The sequence below is a fragment of the Pelobates fuscus genome, chromosome 2, assembly GCF_036172605.1.
Source record: "Pelobates fuscus isolate aPelFus1 chromosome 2, aPelFus1.pri, whole genome shotgun sequence".
Lineage (NCBI taxonomy): Eukaryota > Metazoa > Chordata > Amphibia > Anura > Pelobatidae > Pelobates > Pelobates fuscus.
Genome location: NC_086318.1, coordinates 31823768 through 31845019, shown reverse-complemented (window position 1 = coordinate 31845019; position 21252 = coordinate 31823768). Strand labels below are relative to the sequence as shown.

Sequence of the window (21252 nt, the reverse complement as noted above, 5' to 3'; positions counted from 1 at the left end):
GAGGGAGATCTTTAATCTCCCCACCGGCCCATAAAGGCACCACTCTGCGTCAGTCAACAGGGTGCATTTTAAGGTAGTGTAGCTAGCCCTGCAAAGAGGGCAAAAAAATCCAAGGCTAAGTTCCCTTTGCAGCTTTGTGTGGAAGCTTCTCCTCCTTCCCTGAGATCATTAATCCGATAGTAAAGCTCTAGGAAGATGCAAAATACCATACTGGAGAGCAAACAACAGGTCGCAAGAGAATACTGAGAACAGGCAGCAGCTGAAATAGCCTGCCCTTCGGTGGGTCCCCGCTCAGATCTCAAGCTGGCTTTAGCTCATCTTGTGCCATTACAGAGGGAACATCTCTGAAACCTATCAGACTGGTCCCACCCATACGGGCAGTCCAGATCCGAAATGCCAGCAGGTTCCCTCTGCACGAGAGACACAGCAACCCCAGATGATCGTTTCAGCCTTGTTAGGCATCATCAGTGAGGCATAGCTGATATCTCCCTAGGCACCGTGAGCAAGGGGTCCACGTCTGGATTATCCTTTATACTTCTGGAGAGCAAAAAACAGGTCACAAAAGGGCAGCAGCTGAAATAGTGGCTATCAATTTGACAACAACAAGAGGTGTTTAAACCCCGCAAAGTAAGCTTTACCATTCCTACAGAACAGCAATATTTCTACCGGAAGGGTTAAAACGATAGGGACTTGACACGGAGAGCCTTGTATTGAGCTGCTCTGGGTGTCTATAGTGTCTCTTTAATTTGTTTTTGCCATATTAAGTTCACTTTAGTGTTTATCCTGCTATGATATTTAATGCTTATTTTCTTTTTTTTTTTTTTTTTTTTTAAAAGCAAATGTCTATATATCTTCAGTCTCAGCAGTTTCAGTTGGAAAACCCCTTAAAATCAACTGTCAAATTGATGTTTATAATTACAACAAAATTCAGTGGGCAAGGAACACCATTGATAATGTCTTGGCCAAAGGTTTAAATCAACCATATCTTTCAACAGATATCGCTAACAAGGAATGGGCAGGTGAGACACATAAAAACTCACAGACAAACACGTATTTGACAATTCCTTGAGTAAGTGTATTGAATAAATTCAGATTATACATGTCTAGATTAAATGTTTTTGCTTTTCTCCTGTTCATTCGGTTTGATAGTTTTGAATAAGCTAATCAAATTATCACAAACTTTCAAATGGTTTATTATTTATTAAAAATTCACATAGACTTCTTTAGATAAATCACTGGAAAGTTTATCATTTGATGATCATTGTGATCATTTGGAAAAACGTATCCAAAATTATTAAATCAAGTCCATTGGTTTTTTTTTTAGTTTGCCATGTATTTTTCATTAGTTAGAAATGTATTTAAATATTTGCATAACATAACCACTCAAATGTTATTATCCCTTCCGTTAACTAAACAAATACAAAAATACTTTATTTAAAATTATAATATATATATATATATATATATATATTTTTTAACAAAACAGTGTATTCTGGTGACTTGACTACTGTTTTATTTTTTTATTTTTTTCCATTTTGCTTTGGGATAATGTCTCATGAAAAATAGATAAATTTCAGTGATAATTGAATTCTACTTATCCGAACTTGTCCCTCGTGGCCACCGCCTTTCTTTTCTGCCAGTCCGCTTCAGGTCCTGGTGCTTCACCTGCCAGGAGCTGACATCACTGCTGTACTCTCGCGCATGTGACATTGCTATCCTCCATAGATAAAGCCAATTTCCTTGACACTTCTAGATGGCTGTAACTCCACACAATGTCCAGCAGTGTCAGGCATAGGAAAAATACTGAGACAAAGTAGTCCCTATCTTTATGAAATACTAATTTTGCAAGGAAGGGTGACAGTGTCATTTGAAATTTAGATTTTAAGCGAAAAAAGAAGAGACATAAAGGTTTATCTCATTACATAGGTTTCAGTTCCAGTATTACATGAGTTCACGACTGAGGCTGTTTTGGTGCTTTTGCTCTGTGTTTGTTTTACCATAAAGCACCACTTTTTTAGGGTGTTCTTATACACATATTATACATAATTTATTTAAAGGGCAATTAGGGATTTCTTCTGGCTCCCCTAAAAAAAGCCTTCTGTAGGTAAAGCATGGTAGACCTCAGAATGGAGGCTCTTTAGTTTTATTCCAATGGCCATTTGAATATATAAGCTCACCAGCCACATCAAAGCAAGCCACAATAGGTGAGTTCAAGCTCACCAGCCACGTCAAGGCAAGCCTCAATAGGTGAGCCTTGACGTGGCTAGTGAGCTTATATATTCAAATGGCCATTGGAATAAAACTAAAGAGCCTCCATTGTGTTTAAATGTACATGGGGATTTAGGCCAGAGCGCAGGTAACGTTCTCTTTGTTTTTACTATGTATTTTATGCTGCTGGATATTAAGCTACTGCTGCTGTAAGAGCGGTGCTTTATCTTTGTGTTTCCATACTTTTTCCATACCTACTAACATTTCAAATATACATTTTGGGGTGTGAGTGGGGTCTGTGGCCAGGGGAGGGACTGTTGTAAGAAATTTTTTTTTTTTTTGAATTCTTTATTTTTGTTGTGCATTGTAAAACAGACGGCTATATCAGCCACAATAGCAGTTGCAGGCAGTCGTAGCGTGTCATATGATAGTACAATACAATTTTAGTGAATTAAGTGAAAATGAGACACAGTAGTTAAACTCCTGTAGCGTGGAGGTGTCTGCACATTTTTAAGTATGTAGAATTTGAGAAACAGGCTTTTCTAAACATTAAAACGTGTTAATTACAACTGATTAATAAAATAAGAACATAATAACAAAATAAATTCTTTAGTCGTACGGCATATAGAGCGGTGTCGCTCGTCTGGTAGGCGGGACACAGTAGGGTCTTTAAGGCTGATCGCGTTAAACCCATCGTGGGTCCACTATGTGTATCGGTTACCGCATTGTTAGGACTAGACCTATGAGTAAGATGAGAGTCTACGAGTATAGGCTTGTGTGTGTTTTGGGTTTGATAGGTCCGAGACATTCTCCCGCTAATTGTGTCTGTGTATGGGTGAAGTCGAGTGGGGGCTTAGAGGCCTGGTATAAGCCTGTAATGGGGCTGCGCGTGCCCAGATTGAGGCAGCACCCGCACTGTTCGTTGGGACCTTTATGGCGGGTAGGGAGTCATTTTAGCGGGTATGTCTCCGGGGTGCTTCCCCCCCAACGCATGTATAAACATACTACTATGTACAGGTCGCTCAGTTAAACGCTATCTGAGGGTAGTAAGTAGGATAGCAGAGACAGATGTAGGCCAGACACAAAGGCAAACAATAAAAAATAATTAAGAAAATAAGAGAACAAGGCAGCAGTGTTATGAGCAGCCATAGAGGTTTGACAGTCCCCTTTCTTAATGGTTCAGGTGGTGGTTGCGGTCTGCGTCGTGCGGGTGGGCCTGCCTGGAACGAAGGGCTCAGAGGTAGCTGGGTTCCACTTGTGTGGCTTGCGGGTTGTGGGAGGTCGTCTCATGGCGTCCGCTGGAAGGCCCAGTGTAGGGAGGAGGGCTTCAGCCTCTTGTAAGTTCGTTATGAGGTGCGTGGTCTCCCCGTGGAGCACCTGGAGTTTGCAAGGTGATCGCCATCTGTATTTGACGTCGCGTTCGCGGAGCAGAGCGGTGAAAGGCCTTAGAGTAGAGCGCCAGGCCATAGTCCCCCTTGATAGGTCAGAGTAGATCGATAGTGTCATGTCCTCAAAAAAGATTGGCGCGGTGTTTCGGATTGCGGCCATGATTAATTCCTTGTCCTGTCGTTTCTGGAGTTTGATAATTAAGTCCCTAGTTGCTGTCGGTGGGGCCGTTGGTGGTTTAGGGATCCGAAATAAGCCCTCTATGCCCACTCCTTTGGCCTGTTTTGGTGGTAATATAGTGCTCACCAGGCGCCTCACGAGGTGGGGGAGTTCAGCTTCTGGGATAGATTCAGCTATGCCTCTGACCTTGAGGTTCTGGGCACGTCTTGTGTCCTCCATTGCTGCCATGGTCTGTTCCATCTTTGTGCGTTGTTGTTGCATTAAAATCATCTCCTGTTGGAGTACGGCAAGCTGCCTGTTATGCGCATGGGAGGTTTGTTCCACGGTTGCCATGCGGTCAGTGAGGCCCTTTATGTCCCTCCGCATGCCCGCCACATCTTCCTGGATATTCTGTCGGAGCTCTGCCAGCAGCTCCCTCATCTCTGATTTCGTGACCGGAGCTGAGTCGGGTTGTGTGGCAGGCTTTGTGGCAGGTTTCTCTGGAGCTCGCATGGCGGGCAGACAGATCTCGTCCGACTCAGAGAGCATGTCGTCGGAGTCTTCGAGGCCGTCCATGTAAGCGGCCATGACAGGGTCTGGGGCACTTTGCGCTCGCCGCCACAGTTCTCCAATGCTGGTGCCCACCCGGGGCAAGTCGGGCTTAGGCTTCTTGCTTTTCCTGCCCATAACCACTTCGGTGGCTAGTCTGCTTTATTGGGGGGTGATATCTCGGGTTTTGGGGTCCTTTAGGTCGCTTTTCGTCGGGAGCTCGCTGTGGGTGCGACTTGTCGGCTCCTGTTGTAAGAAATTTTAGGTGACTTACTAATAACTTATGCAACTAAAATGCAATTTAGAACAAAAACAATATATAATGGTAACACAGACTGATTTCTAAACACGTTTATTGTAGTGCAAATGCATATTACGGGGAATATGTGGAGCTCTGTTGTACACTCAGAGACACCAACAATATGGAGAACCTGGAAAAGAGGGATATTAGGATTCAAAAGAGGGAGTAGAGGCTCAAATAGGGACTTTCTCTCTTAAATAGGGACACTTGGAGGTATGGTCCCTATTTAGGAGGGACACGCCCTATTTTGGGTCTAAATCCCTTTATCCCTCTTTTCTATCCTAATGTCCCTATTTTCTCGGAGCTACATATTGTTGGTGTGTCTGAGTGTATAAGAGAGCTCCACGGCAATGATACTCCCAGTAATGTGTCTTTAAGCTACAATAAATGTGTTTAGAAATCAGCCTGTATTAATAAGTTATGTTGCTCTTGTCTCTGGTTCTAAATTACATCTAGTTGCATAAATTGTTATTAGTATGTCATCTAAAATTTCTCAAAACAGCCTCGCACCTTGGCCACACCACCACTCACACCTCTAAAATTAAAGTGTCCCTATTTATCCATTTATCTCAACACTGTAAAAAGCACTTTGGTACCTGCAAAGCACAACATACATAGTCTTATCTTCAGCACTCCATTGAACTCTCTCAATACCTCAAATTAAACACTATAAGGCTTATGGAGTTTTTAGACAATAGAGTCAATAATTCATTTGAAACATGTGACAGGAAGTCAACCCAACAGCCTCAACTTTATTAAATTGTTAAAAGTCAGTTTACAAGCGTCATGTTGTATAATGTTCTAGGTACCTACTTCTGCATCGTCTATCAAAATAGTATATCAAGCTCTGCGAATACAAGTGTGAGAATAGTAGATTTACCTACAAAGAACGCAATTGAAGTTGATCCGATTCTGGTTTCAGTCATGTGTAATGACAAGCAGAAAATGAATTGCTGTTTTAACAAAGGAGGAGATGTTTCTGTTAATTTCAAAGGGTCTGACAATACTGTAAATCCGGGTAAGTGTGTGTGTGGTGTGTGTGTATATATATATATATGTTTTGCTAAAAATGTAAGTTATTAAATGTAAAACAAGTTAAATCTGTGCATCTTGATTTTATTGCAAGACTCGGAGGCGAGTATTGCATATACCTTTCTTTACTGCCCACCAATCGCAGCAAATAACACAAATAAAGTATACACAGTGACATAAGCCACTCCCAGTACAAGTCCCACTATAATAGTATTCCCGCCTACCTTTCTTTGCTGCTCCTCAGTCAGTTAAGTACCCATTTTATCTGTGTATGTGGTTATGCTTATGTTTTTTTTACTTCTGATTCATGTTACTGTATTTACCTGTTCTGTGCCAGGGTCCCCAGACCATCTGGTGGGTTTCTTTCCTCGTTCCCTCCTTTTTTCACTCTCTACTTTGGGGTTCCCTCCACTGCTGTCTGACCCCTTTGCCTTTTGTTTTTCACTCCCTGGGCTCTGTTGTGTACCACTGCCTATTTTCCTCTGCCTCCTGGGGACTCCCTTACTCTGGTTTTCTCAAGTTTTTCCCGGGTCCTTATCTGCTTTTGTTGCCCTTTTGGCAGTGTTTTCGCACCACAATTTGGCTCCATTTGGCTTTTATCTGGAAAAAAACCCCGAATGCCTACTCTTTTCTTGCAAATTCGTTATTTGTCTGGATTCGATTCGTGAACGCTGTTCACTGGAAAAACAGGAGGATGCAGTAGTGTAAGAAGGGACTGGCATATCGCAAAAAGGTCTCTGTGGCAATACCTGCTTTACTTTTAATTTTGATTTTTGGATTATATGGAGTAAGGATATTATCTGGATAATCTGATCGTATTATTGGGAATCTGGAGCAACCATGATATAATATTAAGTGCATACAGCCTGGGCAGTCTCTTACCTGCTCATTCTGTATGTTTGTGAGTTTAACCAATATAGTTTTTTTTGTATGTTTCCAAAAACATTTCTTGTAATACTACTCTACATATATGTTTTTCCGTTTACCGTAAGTTTTGCACTTTAATATGCATTGGTTTTACACAGTTTTTTTACAGATAATTTCTTTTTTTGCATGAATTTGTTAAATAATTAATGCATTTTATTGTGAATGAACACTTGATCTTATTTTGTTTTGAGTGTTTACACATATAAAAAAAGTCTTACTTGCATGATTTAAAGGCACAGCGCACTTTAACTATTTGAATTACATTTACATCCTAAGTGTCTTGCTCCTGCACAAGGATTGGTTGGCGAAACTGGATTGGAAGGACCCGTATTTAATGGTTTTGGTGGGCGAACCATCAGGGGATCTCCTTTGTTTCCATTGGATCCACTGTGTATGGCAATTCACATGTCTTCGTTTTGGTCTCTCTTTGGCACATTGGTGCTTCACCAAACTGCTGCACAGTGTTATCTACCTGGATGACATTCTGCTCATAGCCCAGGATCGCTCCATCCTCCTGCAACATCTGCAGTGGATCATTGATCTACATTCCCGTCTGGAGCTCCTAATCAACTGGGCGAAGTTATGTCTGTACCCGTCCAAGCACATGGAGTTTTGGGGTTTTCTCGTGGATTTGGAGGAGGACTTCTTGAGCCTGCCATCGCCCAAGATTTGGACGATACTCAAGGAACTACGCCAGGCGCTGCTCCATCTGGGAATCACGCTACTTCACTTGGCAAGGCTCATTGGACTGTTGGCGATCTTCGATCCATTATCAAAGAACACTCATCTCCATGAGGGCCTGTCATATGCATATCTGGTCTCCCTGGACAACAAAACAAGCTACAAACTGCCTTGGGGGATTTACAACTTATGTGTGTTGAACGGCAGGGTGCCATCTTCGGGTCGCAGCACACTGCAGGGGGGGTGACGACGGGAGATCGTTGGCCGTGAACTGTATCCCGGCTTCACATCAATCCCTTGGAACATCTGGCAGGACCCTTTGTGGTTCAGAGTTTTCCGAAAGGCACTGTCCATGCTTGCATTTGCCTCGGCAGTGCGATACATCAACCATATGGGTGGTACTCCGTCTGCGATTCTGGCTTGTTTGGAAATGGATTTTGGTTGTTTTGTCCAAGCGGAATATCTCCAGGGGACTGGAGTTTGCATTATCCCTCCGACAACAGCAATTGGAGATTGGATGTCGGGGTGTTCTCCACTATCTCGTTTCTTTAAGGCTCTTTTGCTATCAACCTATTTGTGTTGCGGCTCAACTCCCATCTGCCACGCTTCTACAGCTGGTGACCGGATCCAGCTGCCAAGGCACTCCTCTATGCCTTCCCTCCATTTGCCATGCTTCCATGTCACCTGTTCCTCATGGATGGGTCACTCCCTCTCATGGCGTGGCGGATTTCAGGGGAGGTACCCTGGGAGGTCATTGCAGTTTCAGATGCAACTCAATGCCTCCTGGAGGATGCATGGGCTCCCAGAACTCGACAATCATTCAGCTTGGCAAGCTTGGGCTGGCTGGTGCCTGGTCAGGGACGTGGAGACAGTTTCAACACCTGTGACCAGGATTCTACAGCTTCTCACATTCCTTTTATGAGGCTGGCTGGGCGTATAGAACGATTAACTTGTTCGGTGGTTGTCTGGTGGGCCAACAGCCCTTGGTGTGTCACCTACCACATAGCTTCCGTCTCTCTCATCCGCCCAGACTGTGGTATTCCTCTATTTTGGGCGTCTGTCGTTTTATCTCTCTTTGGTTCCTGGCCTCCTAAAGCGGACCTTTCCTGTAATCAATTGTTGGCTAAATCGGTTAGTCTTTTCTGCCTCATCTCTTGCAAAAGGGTGTCGGGCGTGCATGCCTTGGCTTTCAATGCTCAGGCCTACACTGCGGATGAAGTGACCTTTAATATTTCCAGGCACACTAAGACTTTGATTAGGTCGGTATAGTATCTGGCTTTTCCTTCGGCATTGGCGTTATGTCCGGTGGACATCTTAAGAGAGTATGAGGATCGTACCAGACCGCATTGTTTGTTGTCGACCCCTCAGCTTTTTCTTTCACTTTGTCCTCCTTTCTCCCTATTTGTGCGTGCTACATTGCCTTGTTGGTTTAAATAGGTGTTGCATCAGGCAGATGTGGTGCCCATTCTGTCAGGGATGCGTCTGCCTCTTCGATTCTGGCGTTGGTTGCACGGCTGGAGGATTTGATGAGAACGGCTGATTGGTCGCAAATTTTAGTTTCTGCCGGTTACTCACGTGTTTTCTGCGGCGGCCAGCTTTAAACTTGTAATACGAGCGTCCGTGTCTTGCAATAAAATTACATGATTTTGCTATTCCATGCCAAAATCATGATTTTATTAAAGACAAAGATGCAAGTATTGTCCCATCCAGTATGTGATAATTGTTTTTTCGTTGATTGTTTTTTCTGTATCTCCACCCCATGTTTTTGTCTGTCTCCCATAGGGGCTTAGTGATACGGTGAGTGCGGTATTATACCTGTGTGGTGTTGCCTGGTTAGACTTTGTTAATGTCTGCTGTTGGCCTTATTGGGTTTTAATTATGGGGTCTATAGTTATCTTGCCTTGCCATTGGTTTTAAGTACTGGTTTAATAGTTAGGCTCCTGTTTTTGATTGATCCTGTTTGATTGCTGTTCTGGATTTGTACCCTGTTTTTTGGACCGTTTGCTGACTTAACCCTTGATGTGCGTGGTGCAATGTTTTCTCTCTGTTGGACTACTTCTTGTGTTCCTGTACTTCTGACCCTTCTAGTGGCGTGTTGCATCTTCAAGAAAGAAAAAGATCTTCGGGAGGTGTGTAATATTATAGTGGGACTAAGACTGGGACTGGCTAATGTCACTATATATATTTTCTTTCTGTTTGTATTCTTTGCTGATATTGGTGGACAGTATAGAAAGGGATATGCAATACCCGCCTCCGTGTCTTTAATAAAATCATGACTTTTTGTCATGGTATAGCAAAATCATGTAATTATACAGGGCTGGACCTACTGCACATTTTTCCATGCAGATGTTCATCATATTCCATAAGCTAGTGTTATTTAACAGGTGATCAAGAACTTAAAGGAACATGCATGACTTTGAGACCACTGTCTTATTCAGAAGCTTTAGATTTTTTTGCAGGCTGAAAATAGAAGGTAAATATTTTTCATATTAACCTACTTCTTCTTTCGTATAATTTTCAAACTAACTTCAGGGGGGACACGGATCTAATCAACGTCCTATCCCTAGGAATGTTGGAAAACTGTGTTGGGCATGCCTGATAGATTTGCATATGTGCAATTGGAAGATGTCTTCCACTTGCAACATTTGACTGAAGTCAAATCAGTGTGATTGTGCAGAACATGTATTGGGGTTCTCTCTCCTGCTGCTGCACAATGGTACTATGTTTCTGTCTCTAGTGTACTTGTCTTAAACTGAGAATTGGTCTGTAAGGGGAAGAGGGGAGGGGGCTGAGATGCATGCCCCAAAAAACAATTTGACCAAGTTTATAATAACTTTTCACAGTTTTTTTTTTCCTTTTTGGTTTGTATATTTGTTTAAATGTTTTTAATCTCCTGACACTAAGACATTGGCCACCCACTGACAAAGGTGTCTTCAACGCTAACTGCCTGGCCCCTACCCCCTACCATTCTCACCTCCGTTCTCCCTGAACACAATCCCAATACCTACACCCTACAGCACACTGACTACCGCCGAAAGCAACCAAACCCAACAGAATGTAGGAAACCAAACCTTGACAATGCCTACTCACCTACGCTACCCTCCCCCCCCCCCCCCCCAGGAACTCCGACCTGTATTGAAACACGGCCCACTGACATCAAATATGACTGACACTGAATCTACACCCCCACGTACCTACGTGGGCCGGGCACCATGTCTCACAAGCTCCGCTCACCCCCAATACACACACATACACAACACGGTCATGGGGGGAGAGAGAGGGAGGGAAGGGCAAAGTGTAATGCAAGTGTATGCCATCTATCGTATTCAGAATTTTGTCACTCGCTTCTACTTAGGGGGAAATGATGTATTGCATGTCACTTCTAAATCCTGTTCATACCCCACCCATGTATGTTACAATGACACACAATGTATAGCCACCGTACATAATCACCGTACATGATGCAAAATGTATGGGGGTTGGGGCAATAAACGGTACACTATAGGAGCTACCAGATAATAACATATGGAGTAGCCTAGGCAGTTGCCTCGAGAACAAACAAAAATTGACTTGAGGGAGGACAATTTCTCCCACCCGAGGTTACGGAATGGGGAGAGATTGACATGACATCAAACAATGTATTGTAACGTAATGCAATGTGATCACCTGATAATGCTAAATCTCTGCTAATGTAAACTACTTGCTATCATTGACCTATGCGAATGTTACTGTGGACGTTTTTCTTACAGATATTTCATATTTCTGTAGGTAGTCTGGACCAAACTGTTGGAAACCAGGCTTGCTATACTACAACTCTCACTGTGGAGTGCAATGCAGTAAAACAATTAAACGTAGAGTGCAATATAACCAACGAATTGGGAGATAGTGTTACAAGTGAGGCAATGACCATAAACACTTGGATCAAATCAGCTGGTAAGAATACAAGTTTTTTGTGAATGCTTACATTTATTTTGATTTTACCTGAATTTAAACATCAAAATATTATTACATGTGGGTCTTTATTCACACACAAAATTAAGCGTTGCACTCAAACTCACATTACTTCTGGGTGACAGCAATGGCTACAGTAAACATCAGGCCAAATACATAGCATAGGGGCACAAAGCAAGTTATCTGTCCTATCCCAAATCCTGATGCACATTTAAATAACAGGAGGTTTTTAGCACCAGTTCAATGGCCATTAAAGGGCATGCTCACCTGCCCATCAGGCAAACCTCTTAGGTGAGTCCTACACAAACAATTCACTTTGGTAGTTTCGGCTACAGGCAAAATCTCTAATGAGTTAGACAGAGATATTTTTATAGACTTCTACATACTTCTTAACCCTTAAGAGGGTACACGTGGGATGGTCGGCAGCACTATAACATGACTGTATCATACAGAAGCAAATACAAACACAAAAAATAATCCCTATGCTCAGTTTTGTATTTGTGTTTTTACAAAGCCTTGTTATAGTGCTACGTAATACCCATCTGATAATACTCATATTCCTAGATTAACCTGGTTCCATATACTAAGCGTAAGAAAGCCCTTACCTGAGGCAAAAAAAACAATGAGATACAACAATGTAATGGACTATTCTAAATGAAATATAATTATACTTCCTCTTAAATGCATGTCAAATTTGCAGATAAAACTAAATTGGATCATTAGGTAACCTACTGTATCCATTATTCTCACTTAAATAGCCCTTACACATCTTAATATAGTTCTCTTTTGTGAGAAGTTATATTACCACCTCTCTGAGATCGATTAGCAACGAATTCATAGTCCGCCTTCAATTCTCAAATGGCTTAGTGTTCTTGTTGTCTTGTGCGTATGATATTCTCATTGTCATTATACACCATTTTGGCAAATTAGTCAATGTTGGAGAACCCAGTAAGAGAGGGGATTATTGTGCATTTGGGATTTTAAAGAAGTAGAGAACACATGTTCTTGTCCTTCCAAGAGTCTGAAGATGTTGGTAGTGTTCAAGGGTTCTATCAGCATATGTCTCCTTAAATGTTGGCAACTTATTCAGTTTTATGTGTTCTTAAATTTCCCACAACTGTGCAGGTGTCAAATACTAAATATACTCTTAAAAGCTCTTTTGAACCCCTTAAGGACACATGACATGTGTGACATGTCATGATTCCCTTTTATTGCAGAAGTTTGGTCCTTAAGGGGTTAAATATATTTAAATACATTTGCATTTTTACAACTGCAAAAAGGCTATACTGTTTTAAAACAAAATACACCGAGTTCTGTTTGATTTGCCTTTTGATATTTAGTGTAATCAAAATCCAGATAACCTATTTTCTCTTTTTGTTTTTTACAGAATCTCTTTCTTGTAATCAATTGGAAGGTGTGCCCGAATCCCCTAATGGGGCAAATTATTCGGAATCCTGTCAGAAATTTAACAAAAGCGGAACTGTTGACTACACTTGTACCAATGGGAACTGGAGCAAAACAGATAATTGCTATTCCACACTGATACATAACCAACTTCTGGCTATTGAGGTAATGAGCTAAAATCACAATGGTAAAGATATATATATGTTAAAAGCAAACATGAGCATCCAACCCCCCCCCCCCCCCTGCCCCTCCCTCCCCCCTCCCCTGCCCCTCCCCCCCCCTCAAAAATGGGTTTGTGGCACGCATAATAAAATAATAAATATAACAGATAATCTGTGGAGAAAATATATAGTGAAATTTCAAAAATAAAAACAAGCTTAAAAATAAAATAATATATCCAATCTGTTCTGTGTATATAATCCTCCCTTTGTTCTGGACTCCAATATATAGTGTATGAATTAAAGCATTGGTTCTAGAGTGGCAGCATTTTAAAGATTCATCTTTGTTCTTTTAGAATATAATATTAATCATTTCCACCTCCTGGCCTATAATCTGGGGGTGTTGATGTGGATAGAACGTGGTGAAGATAGGAGCACCATCTATATGCTATTGAGAACCTCATACATGTATGTGTAATACATGCACATAATATTGATCAGAATTCTTTAAACAGAACACTAAAACTCGCACTCTAGGCATCGACGTATGGGTGGAGAACAGTGATTGGTTAAGGTGGTGGACGTAAGTCAGCAGCTCAGCTCATACTGATCTCTTGTTGGCTGAGCTCCACACATGGAGCATGTGTCTGAAAAAGAAGTTAATTAGTGAAAAGAGGGAATGTGGCTAATGGTACATGGTTATATTGCAGAAAGCTGCAAAACTCTCCTTTTTAAATTTAAACTAATGCTATTTAAACACAGCATGAACATGGTGAAAACATATGAAATCCAATCAAATGGACTCAAGTTATATTCTTGCTCAGAGTGTCCCTTTAAGGAAAACTTTCAAGTCCCAAATCATTCTCTTTCGGAACGCTGCCAAGTAAGTGACCCTTGGTTGGGGGCCCCACAAACATTCCATTGAAGATCCTTCTGCTTTGCCCAGTGATACTTACTCAATGTGATTAGATCAGCCATTATTACCGGGCGTGCATGTGCCTTTAACTTCTCAAAACACTCAAAAGAATTCAGCCGAGTGTATGTCCAAAGAAACTCAATTGATTTAACTAATGTGGATGGGGAACTGAACTGTCACTAATATCACTAATGTGGAACATCTCTAAGGGACACCTAGTACCATAACCAGTGCCCTGTTAAACAAAGCATCTTAAATGAAATAATATATTAATGTGACATCATTTCACATTATTTAAGAAAGTCAGTAAACCTTACAAACACGTCAGTGAAACATACCTCAACATGCATTGTCTTATCTTTGGGCAGTTCCTTAGGCCATTTCTATCTCACTTCAATATGTAACAATCGTACCTCTTAACCTGGGGACAGTCCACTTAAAAGAACACTGTAGTCACAAATACAATTTTAGCTTAATGAAGCAGTTTTCGTGTAGAGACCATACATATGGTGTCTTAATGCTCAATTCTCTGCCATTTAGGAGTTAAATTACTTTGTTTATGCAGCCTTAAACCATGCCTCCCTGCATGTGACTTGTACAGCCTTCCTGAACACTTCCTGTCAAGAGTTATCTAATGTTTACACTTCCTCTATTGCAAATTCTATTTAATATAGAATTTCTTATCTCCTGCTCTGTTAAAAGCCTTCTAGATCCTGCAGGAGACTCCTATGTGTGATTAGTTCAATTTACAGAGCAGGAGATAAAACTTCTAAAACAATTTAACATCCAACTGAAATTTAAACTATTGCTTTCCTGGAAGCTGTGTGAGTCACAGCCAAAGGAGGTGTGGCTAGGGCTGCATAAACTGAAGAAAAAGGGGTTTAATTCCTAAACAGCAGAGATCTTAGCAGTGAGACTTTAGGGGCATGATTTATACACAAACACTGCTTCATTATGCTAAAGTTATTTTGATGAAGATAGTTTTAAGGTGTTATGGAAAAAAAAAGTGTATTATATTAAATGTGAAGAACGGGTCACTGAGTCAACGAGTCATCATGCAAATGTCATGTATGTAATTTAGTTCCCTGTCAATAAAGTTCTGCTCTGAATAATCCGGGTTCCTTGACTGTCACTGAAATGTAGCCTGCCTTTCCAAAGCTGTGATGATGATCTTCACATCTACTAGAAGGCCATCCCATCCCATACCGCCACAATTCCCTATGTCAACATGTGTTTCCTATAGCCACAATAATATTGACCCTTACTTTTAAAGGAACAACGTGTAAATACTTTTTTGGGTTATTGGTTATATCATTTTATATATAATTATTGTTGTCATAGTTCCTCTTTCAATATATTCTTTTTATTTTTACTTTTAGCAAGCTATGGATCTACTGCCATTCAGATATTCTTATTTAGAATCGTCTTTAAAAGGACATTCCAATCCCATGGGCTACATTTATTTATTTATTTATTACTATTTGTAATTTAGCTCAAACTTATGTATTACCATGTACAGTAGGGTCTGGTGTGCATGCTCTAAAATCAATGGAAGCGCACATGACTTTCTGGCTTACTGTGCATGACTCAATCTGTGACTTAACATCTAGTCACAAATGAGATTATGATGTCATGATGACACATGCTCACGTGTATAAGCCTCCCTACAATTTTTGGATCCTGTCTCACCATCCCAATAGTGCTGAAACTTTGCTCCCTGCGGGTCCGCCCTCAGTGGGCCAGCCTATATGATGGACAGAAAGCCTGTCGTGCCTTTACTCCAAGCTAACCTGCCAATCCTTCAGACGGACCCACCCCCTTTTTGTAGCGATCATGTCACTGGCCCCCTTGCACCGGCATCCCGATTCACTGGACGCCGGAGTTGGGAGGTATGCATGTATGCATTTTATGAATTGGTCAATTACTTTCTTGATGCTGTATAATTCAATACGAAAACTAAAGGACACTTTTAATGCACTTTCTCTTTTTATTCTCTACCTCTTTCTATCTATTTCATGCTCTCTCTCATGTGCTCACTATGCCTAGTCTGTTGAGCCAGCACATTAGCAGATAATAACTTGCCTAGCATGCAGACTGCACTGGTGAAGTCAGTGTATATGATAGTCATTGAATCAGGCCGAACAATAATTACAGATCAATATTCATAATCACGTAACATAGTAACAGTGAATGAAGCCTAATGAAAGGAGATTAAAACAATGTAAAAGTCTCCCTAGATTCTAATTGGCATTGAATTTGCTTTAATTGTATGCTGTGAGTCTTTTTCTTCTTTAATTGCAGTCTTTGAAAAATGATCCACAACCCTCAGTAACATTGCCGATTTTTCTCCAAAATCTTTCCAATGTCTCAATAAATAACAAAAATGAAATCTCAACTTCAACACAAAGCATTAATGTTATGCTCACAATCATTTCTACGGTTTCAAACATTAGCATAACAGTGCAACCAGCAATGATGGAGGTGAGTGAAAATGTTTCATTTATTATACAATGTGCAAGAGCAACAATTTATATTTTGTTTAGATTTTATTAATTCCATTTGTTTCATTGCTCCTTTTTATTACCACTGGGTCTAATGCAGTATGAAAAAACATCACTGCAGTCAATAGCAAGTAAATATACAAAGAAATGATAAACACTCATGGTTTCCATTTTCCAAATACCTAGGTGCCAATCCAAACAACATATCAACAAAAAAACATCAACCGAGAGAACATGAAGATTTTAAACAAACCTTTTATTGTGTTATACAAGTCAATGTCTAATCTCCCCTGAGACCTCATGATATACCATAATTTAGCGTTACTTACCTTATCCAGGGGCCGGCCGCGGTGCACGAGCCGCGTGCGGCTCATCCGACGGCTGCAACAAGAAAGCGGGCAGTGACCCCGAGTCTCGGGTGCGCTCTTAAAGAAACAGTGGGAGCCTAAATTGGAAAAAGGCTCCCATTGGCCCCTGTCATGCCACACTCCCCATACACTTACCTTTTGGGGGTGTGGATATGACAGGAGCCAATCAAATTAATTTAGAAGGTACTTATACTCACCTTTTCCCCTTAGTCCTGGCCCTATCGTGGTTTCTGTTGCAGTTCCCTTTAGCGCTTGTTGTGTTCAGTTGTGTTCCTTCGTATTGACCTTGGCTTTGTTTCTGACTACGTTATCTCTTTATCCTTATCTGTTCTGTTTGCCGGCTTGCTGTTTACTGTGTACCAGACCCCAGCTAGTCCTAGTTTACGCTGTCTCTCTGTGCCCTTGACCTCGGATCGTTCCTGACTCTGTCTCCTCTCATATACGTCGAGTCCAGCTATTCTAAGGTCTGGTAGACGTATCTCTCCTCTGTGTTGTCTTTTGTCGAGTTGAATCCTGCGAGTTGGGGTATATTTTCGTTACATTACGATATGGCCATGGACCCCGCAGATTTAGCTCAGCAAATGGCTTCTCATGAGGCAAGGTTTGTAGAGCAGGATCACCGTATGGATCAGATAGCTCAGGCTCTCCAGACGCTCTTGTCTAGAACTATTCCTGCAACCGTACCTAACCCTCCTACACCTCTTCTTCCTGAAGTATCCAATTTGCTTAATACTTCGCCCCATTTAACACCCCCTCCCAGGTATGGAGGGGAAGCTAAGACATGCAGAGGTCCTTTCCCATAGGTCTAAAGTGGGGTTTTTGATGCATCAACTTATTGACAAAGCACTTGAGTGGGCAAATCCTATTTGGTAGGCCAATGGACCTATGGTGCATAATTTCAATAGTTTTCTTACGGCTTTTCGTAGAACTTTTGACACAACAAAAAGGTCAAAGAATGCCGCAAGAGCATTAATGAGAATTAAACAGGGTTTTAGGTCTGTGGCTGACTATGCTATTCAGTTTCGTACCCTTGCTTCACTGTTAGATTGGACCAATAATGGGTTAACTACTGCGTTCATGGAAGGTTTATCAGACACTATATTGGATGAGGTAGCAGCGAGGGAGCTTCCTATTGCATTAGAGGACCTTATTGATTACCTCATTGATATAGATAAAAGGATTCGTGACAGACTCTATATTAAGAACAGTAATAGACGTTTTGTTACACCTATTAACCCCAGAATTGATAAACCTGAGAGTGTTAAAGTATCTGAGGAGGAACCCATGCAATTAGGGGTTGCCAAACTCTCTGATACTGAAAAATTACTTAGGAGAAGGGACGCACTCTGCCTATACTGTGGTAGGAGAGACCATATGGTAAAGGAATGTCCTTTGCTTCCGGAAAACTCTCGCACCTAAGACCTTATAGGGGACTGGCCTTGGGTGTGATATCAGTCTCCTAAATTGCCTCCTAACCGTTTGCTTCTCCCTGTTTCTCTTCATATGGGAGAGAGTTGTATAGCTGAAAGCATACTAGCCTTGGTTGATTCCGGGGCTGCTGAGAACTTCATAGACTCTGGTTTTGTTACGAAAAACAACATTCCCATCAGAGAGAGGGAGATACCCTTGGCCATTGAGGCCATAGATGGTAGACCTTTAAGTACTCCAGTTGTTACCCATGAAACTGTACCATTATTCATGTATACAGGGGTTTTACACTTTGAGACTGTTCAGTTTCAGGTTATCACCTCTCCCTCTTCTCATATCGTGTTAGGGTACCCATGGCTACGTTCTCACAATCCCATTTTCGACTGGGGGTCGGGGCAATTAAAATCATGGAGCAAAGCCTGCCACGAATCTTGTATGATTAAAGTCACCCCTTTACTTTCTATTAATGTTCCTACTACTCCTCCTTTGTCTACTGTTATACCTCCTCAGTACTTGTTTCTCAAGACTGTATTCGATAAAAGGGAGGCTGATAAATTGCCGCCTCACAGACCCTATGATTGTGCTATCGATTTATTGCCTAGCACGATACCTCCAAAGGGCAGGGTGTACCCTTTATCTATTCAAGAAAACCGTATCATGGAGGAATATGTTAAGGAATCACTAGAAAATGGGTTCATTAGGAGATCCTCTTCTCCAGCTGGAGCGGGGTTCTTCTTCGTATCTAAGAAAGAAGGTGATTTAAGACAGTGTATCGATTATAGAGGTCTAAATAAAATCACTATAAAAATGCATACCCTATACCTTTAATCACATAATTGTTTGACAGGCTGAAACATGCTACTGTATTCACTAAATTGGAACTTAGAGGTGCATACAATTTAATACGTATTGAGAAAGGCCACGAATGGAAGACTGCATTAAACACTAGATCCGGTCATTACGAGTATACTGTTATGCCATTTGGTCTTTGCAATGCCCCAGGAATATTTCAAGAATTCATTAATGACGTCTTAAGAGACTTTATTCACACATTTGTAATTGTATACTTGGACGACATACTAATATATTCTACAGATTTACACACTCATCACAGACATGTTACAACGGTCCTGAAGACCCTTCTTGCTAATGGTCTTTATTGTAAACTAGAAACATGTTTATTTGACCAATACGAAGTCCAATTTTTTGGGTATTTGATTTCCGCCAAAGGTTTTCGTAAGGATCCCCAGAAGCTTTCTGCTGTCATCGAGTGGCCTCTACCACAAGGTTCTGGAAAGCCTTTTGTTCAGAAATGGGTATTTCTCTCTCATTTTCTTCCGCTTACCATCCCCAGTCTAATGGAGCTGCAGAACGTGCCAACCAGTCTCTGGAGCAGTACCTTCGTTGTTTTGTGTCCCACCATCAGAACAATTGGTCTGACCTTCTTCCTTGGGCTGAGTTTGCTCGGAATAACGCCACTCATAATTCTTCCGGCAAAAGTCATTTTTACATTGTCTATGGCCAGCATCCCGTTGTTCTTCCGGCTGCATTCACCTCACAGGGCATGCCAGTTCTGGATGAGCATTTGGCTGGTTTGCGTAATACTTGGGAGCAGGTTCAGCGTTCTTTGTTGGATTCCGCTGCTCGTCAGAAGGCTCAGGCTGACAAGCATCGCAGAGCGGCTCCTTCTTATGTTGTGGGGGACAGGGTTTTTTTCCACGCAGAATATTCGCCTACGGGTGCCTTCTATGAAATTGGCTCCCCGCTTCATTGGTCCTTATCGTATTCTACATAAGGTTAATCCTGTTTCGTATGCTTTGGGTCTGCCTAAGAATCTGCGTATTCCTAATGTCTTTCACACCTCATTGTTGAAGCCTTACGTACGCAACCGCTATACCCGGCATACTCCTCCTCCCCCTCCTGTCTCTGTGGAGGGTCATGAGGAATTCGAAGTTTCTGCTGTTCTTGACTCTAGTTTCCTTAGGGGTCGACTTCAGTACTTGGTACATTGGAAGGGCTATGGGCCTGAGGAGCGCAGTTGGATTTCTGCTGAAGCTGTTCACGCTCCCCGCCTTGTGCGTTCTTTCCATTCTCGTTTTCCTGCCAGACCTGGTCCTACCCGCCCGGAGGGCGTGTCCTCATGGGAGGGTACTGTAGTGTTACTTGCCTTATCCAGGGGCCGGCCGCGGTCCGCTCTTCGAGCCGCGCGCGGTCCTGCTGCTGCACGAGCCGCGCGACTCATCCAACGGCTGCAACAAGAAGGCGGGCAGTGACCCCGAGAAGCGGTCACGTGTCCTGCCTGAATCTAAGAGCGCGCCGCGAGTCGCGAGAAACAGTGGGAGCCTAAATTGGAAAAAGGCTCCCATTGGCCCCTGTCATGCCACACTCCCCATACACTTACCTTTTGGAGGTGTGGATATGACAGGAGCCAATCAAATTAATTTAGAAGGTACTTATACTCACCTTTTTCCCTTAGTCCTGGCCCTATCGTGGTTTCTGTTGCAGTTCCCTTTAGCGCTTGTTGTGTTCAGTTGTGTTCCTTCGTATTGACCTTGGCTTTGTTTCTGACTACGTTATCTCTTTATCCTTATCTGTTCTGTTTGCCGGCTTGCTGTTTACTGTGTACCAGACCCCGGCTAGTCCTAGTTTACGCTGTCTCTCTGTGCCCTTGACCTCGGATCGTTCCTGACTCTGTCTCCTCTCATATATGTCGAGTCCGGCCATTCTAAGGTCTGGTAGACGTATCTCTCCTCTGTGTTATCTTTTGTCGAGTTGAATCCTGCGAGTTGGGGTATATTTTCGTTACAGGAACATAAGATGCACTGTAAATTTAGAATAGACAACAAGCATTACCGTAATACCGTAAATCACCTTATGTGTATGTAGCATGTGTGGGTATAGGAGATGTAGCGAGTTTGGGTATAGGGACATAGAGAGTGTGTGTATAGAGGAGGTGTTGTGTGTTTATAGAATGTAGTGTATGTGTGTAGGGGATGTAGAAATGCCTGTTTATGGAATGCAGTGTGCGTGTATGTGCGTGTATGTGTGTGTGTGCGCGTGTGTGTGCGTGTGTGTGTAGGGAATCCACTGTTTGTGTAGGGGATATGTGCATAAATATTTGTGAGACAGGATAGGGGCTGTGTTGTGTGAGGGAGCAGTATTATACACACTCACACACACACACACATATAATACTGCTCCCCCACACAACACAGCCACTATCCTGTCCCACTAATTCTCATGCACATATATATAAAATATCCAGAGAATCATTCATTCCACA

The 21252-nt window shown here is 42.0% G+C and overlaps 1 protein-coding gene across 1 annotated transcript in view; it reads left to right on the top strand.

Moving 5' to 3' along the window:
• LOC134586504 (adhesion G protein-coupled receptor F5-like) overlaps window positions 1–21252 on the top strand; it is a 125853-nt gene that overhangs the window by 89632 nt on the left and 14969 nt on the right. The window contains exons 8-12 of the mRNA XM_063442049.1: window positions 837–1019; window positions 5409–5621; window positions 11012–11176; window positions 12582–12763; window positions 15974–16153. Of these exons, the coding sequence (XP_063298119.1) occupies window positions 837–1019; window positions 5409–5621; window positions 11012–11176; window positions 12582–12763; window positions 15974–16153 (923 nt within the window). The remainder of the gene's footprint in view (window positions 1–836; window positions 1020–5408; window positions 5622–11011; window positions 11177–12581; window positions 12764–15973; window positions 16154–21252) is intronic.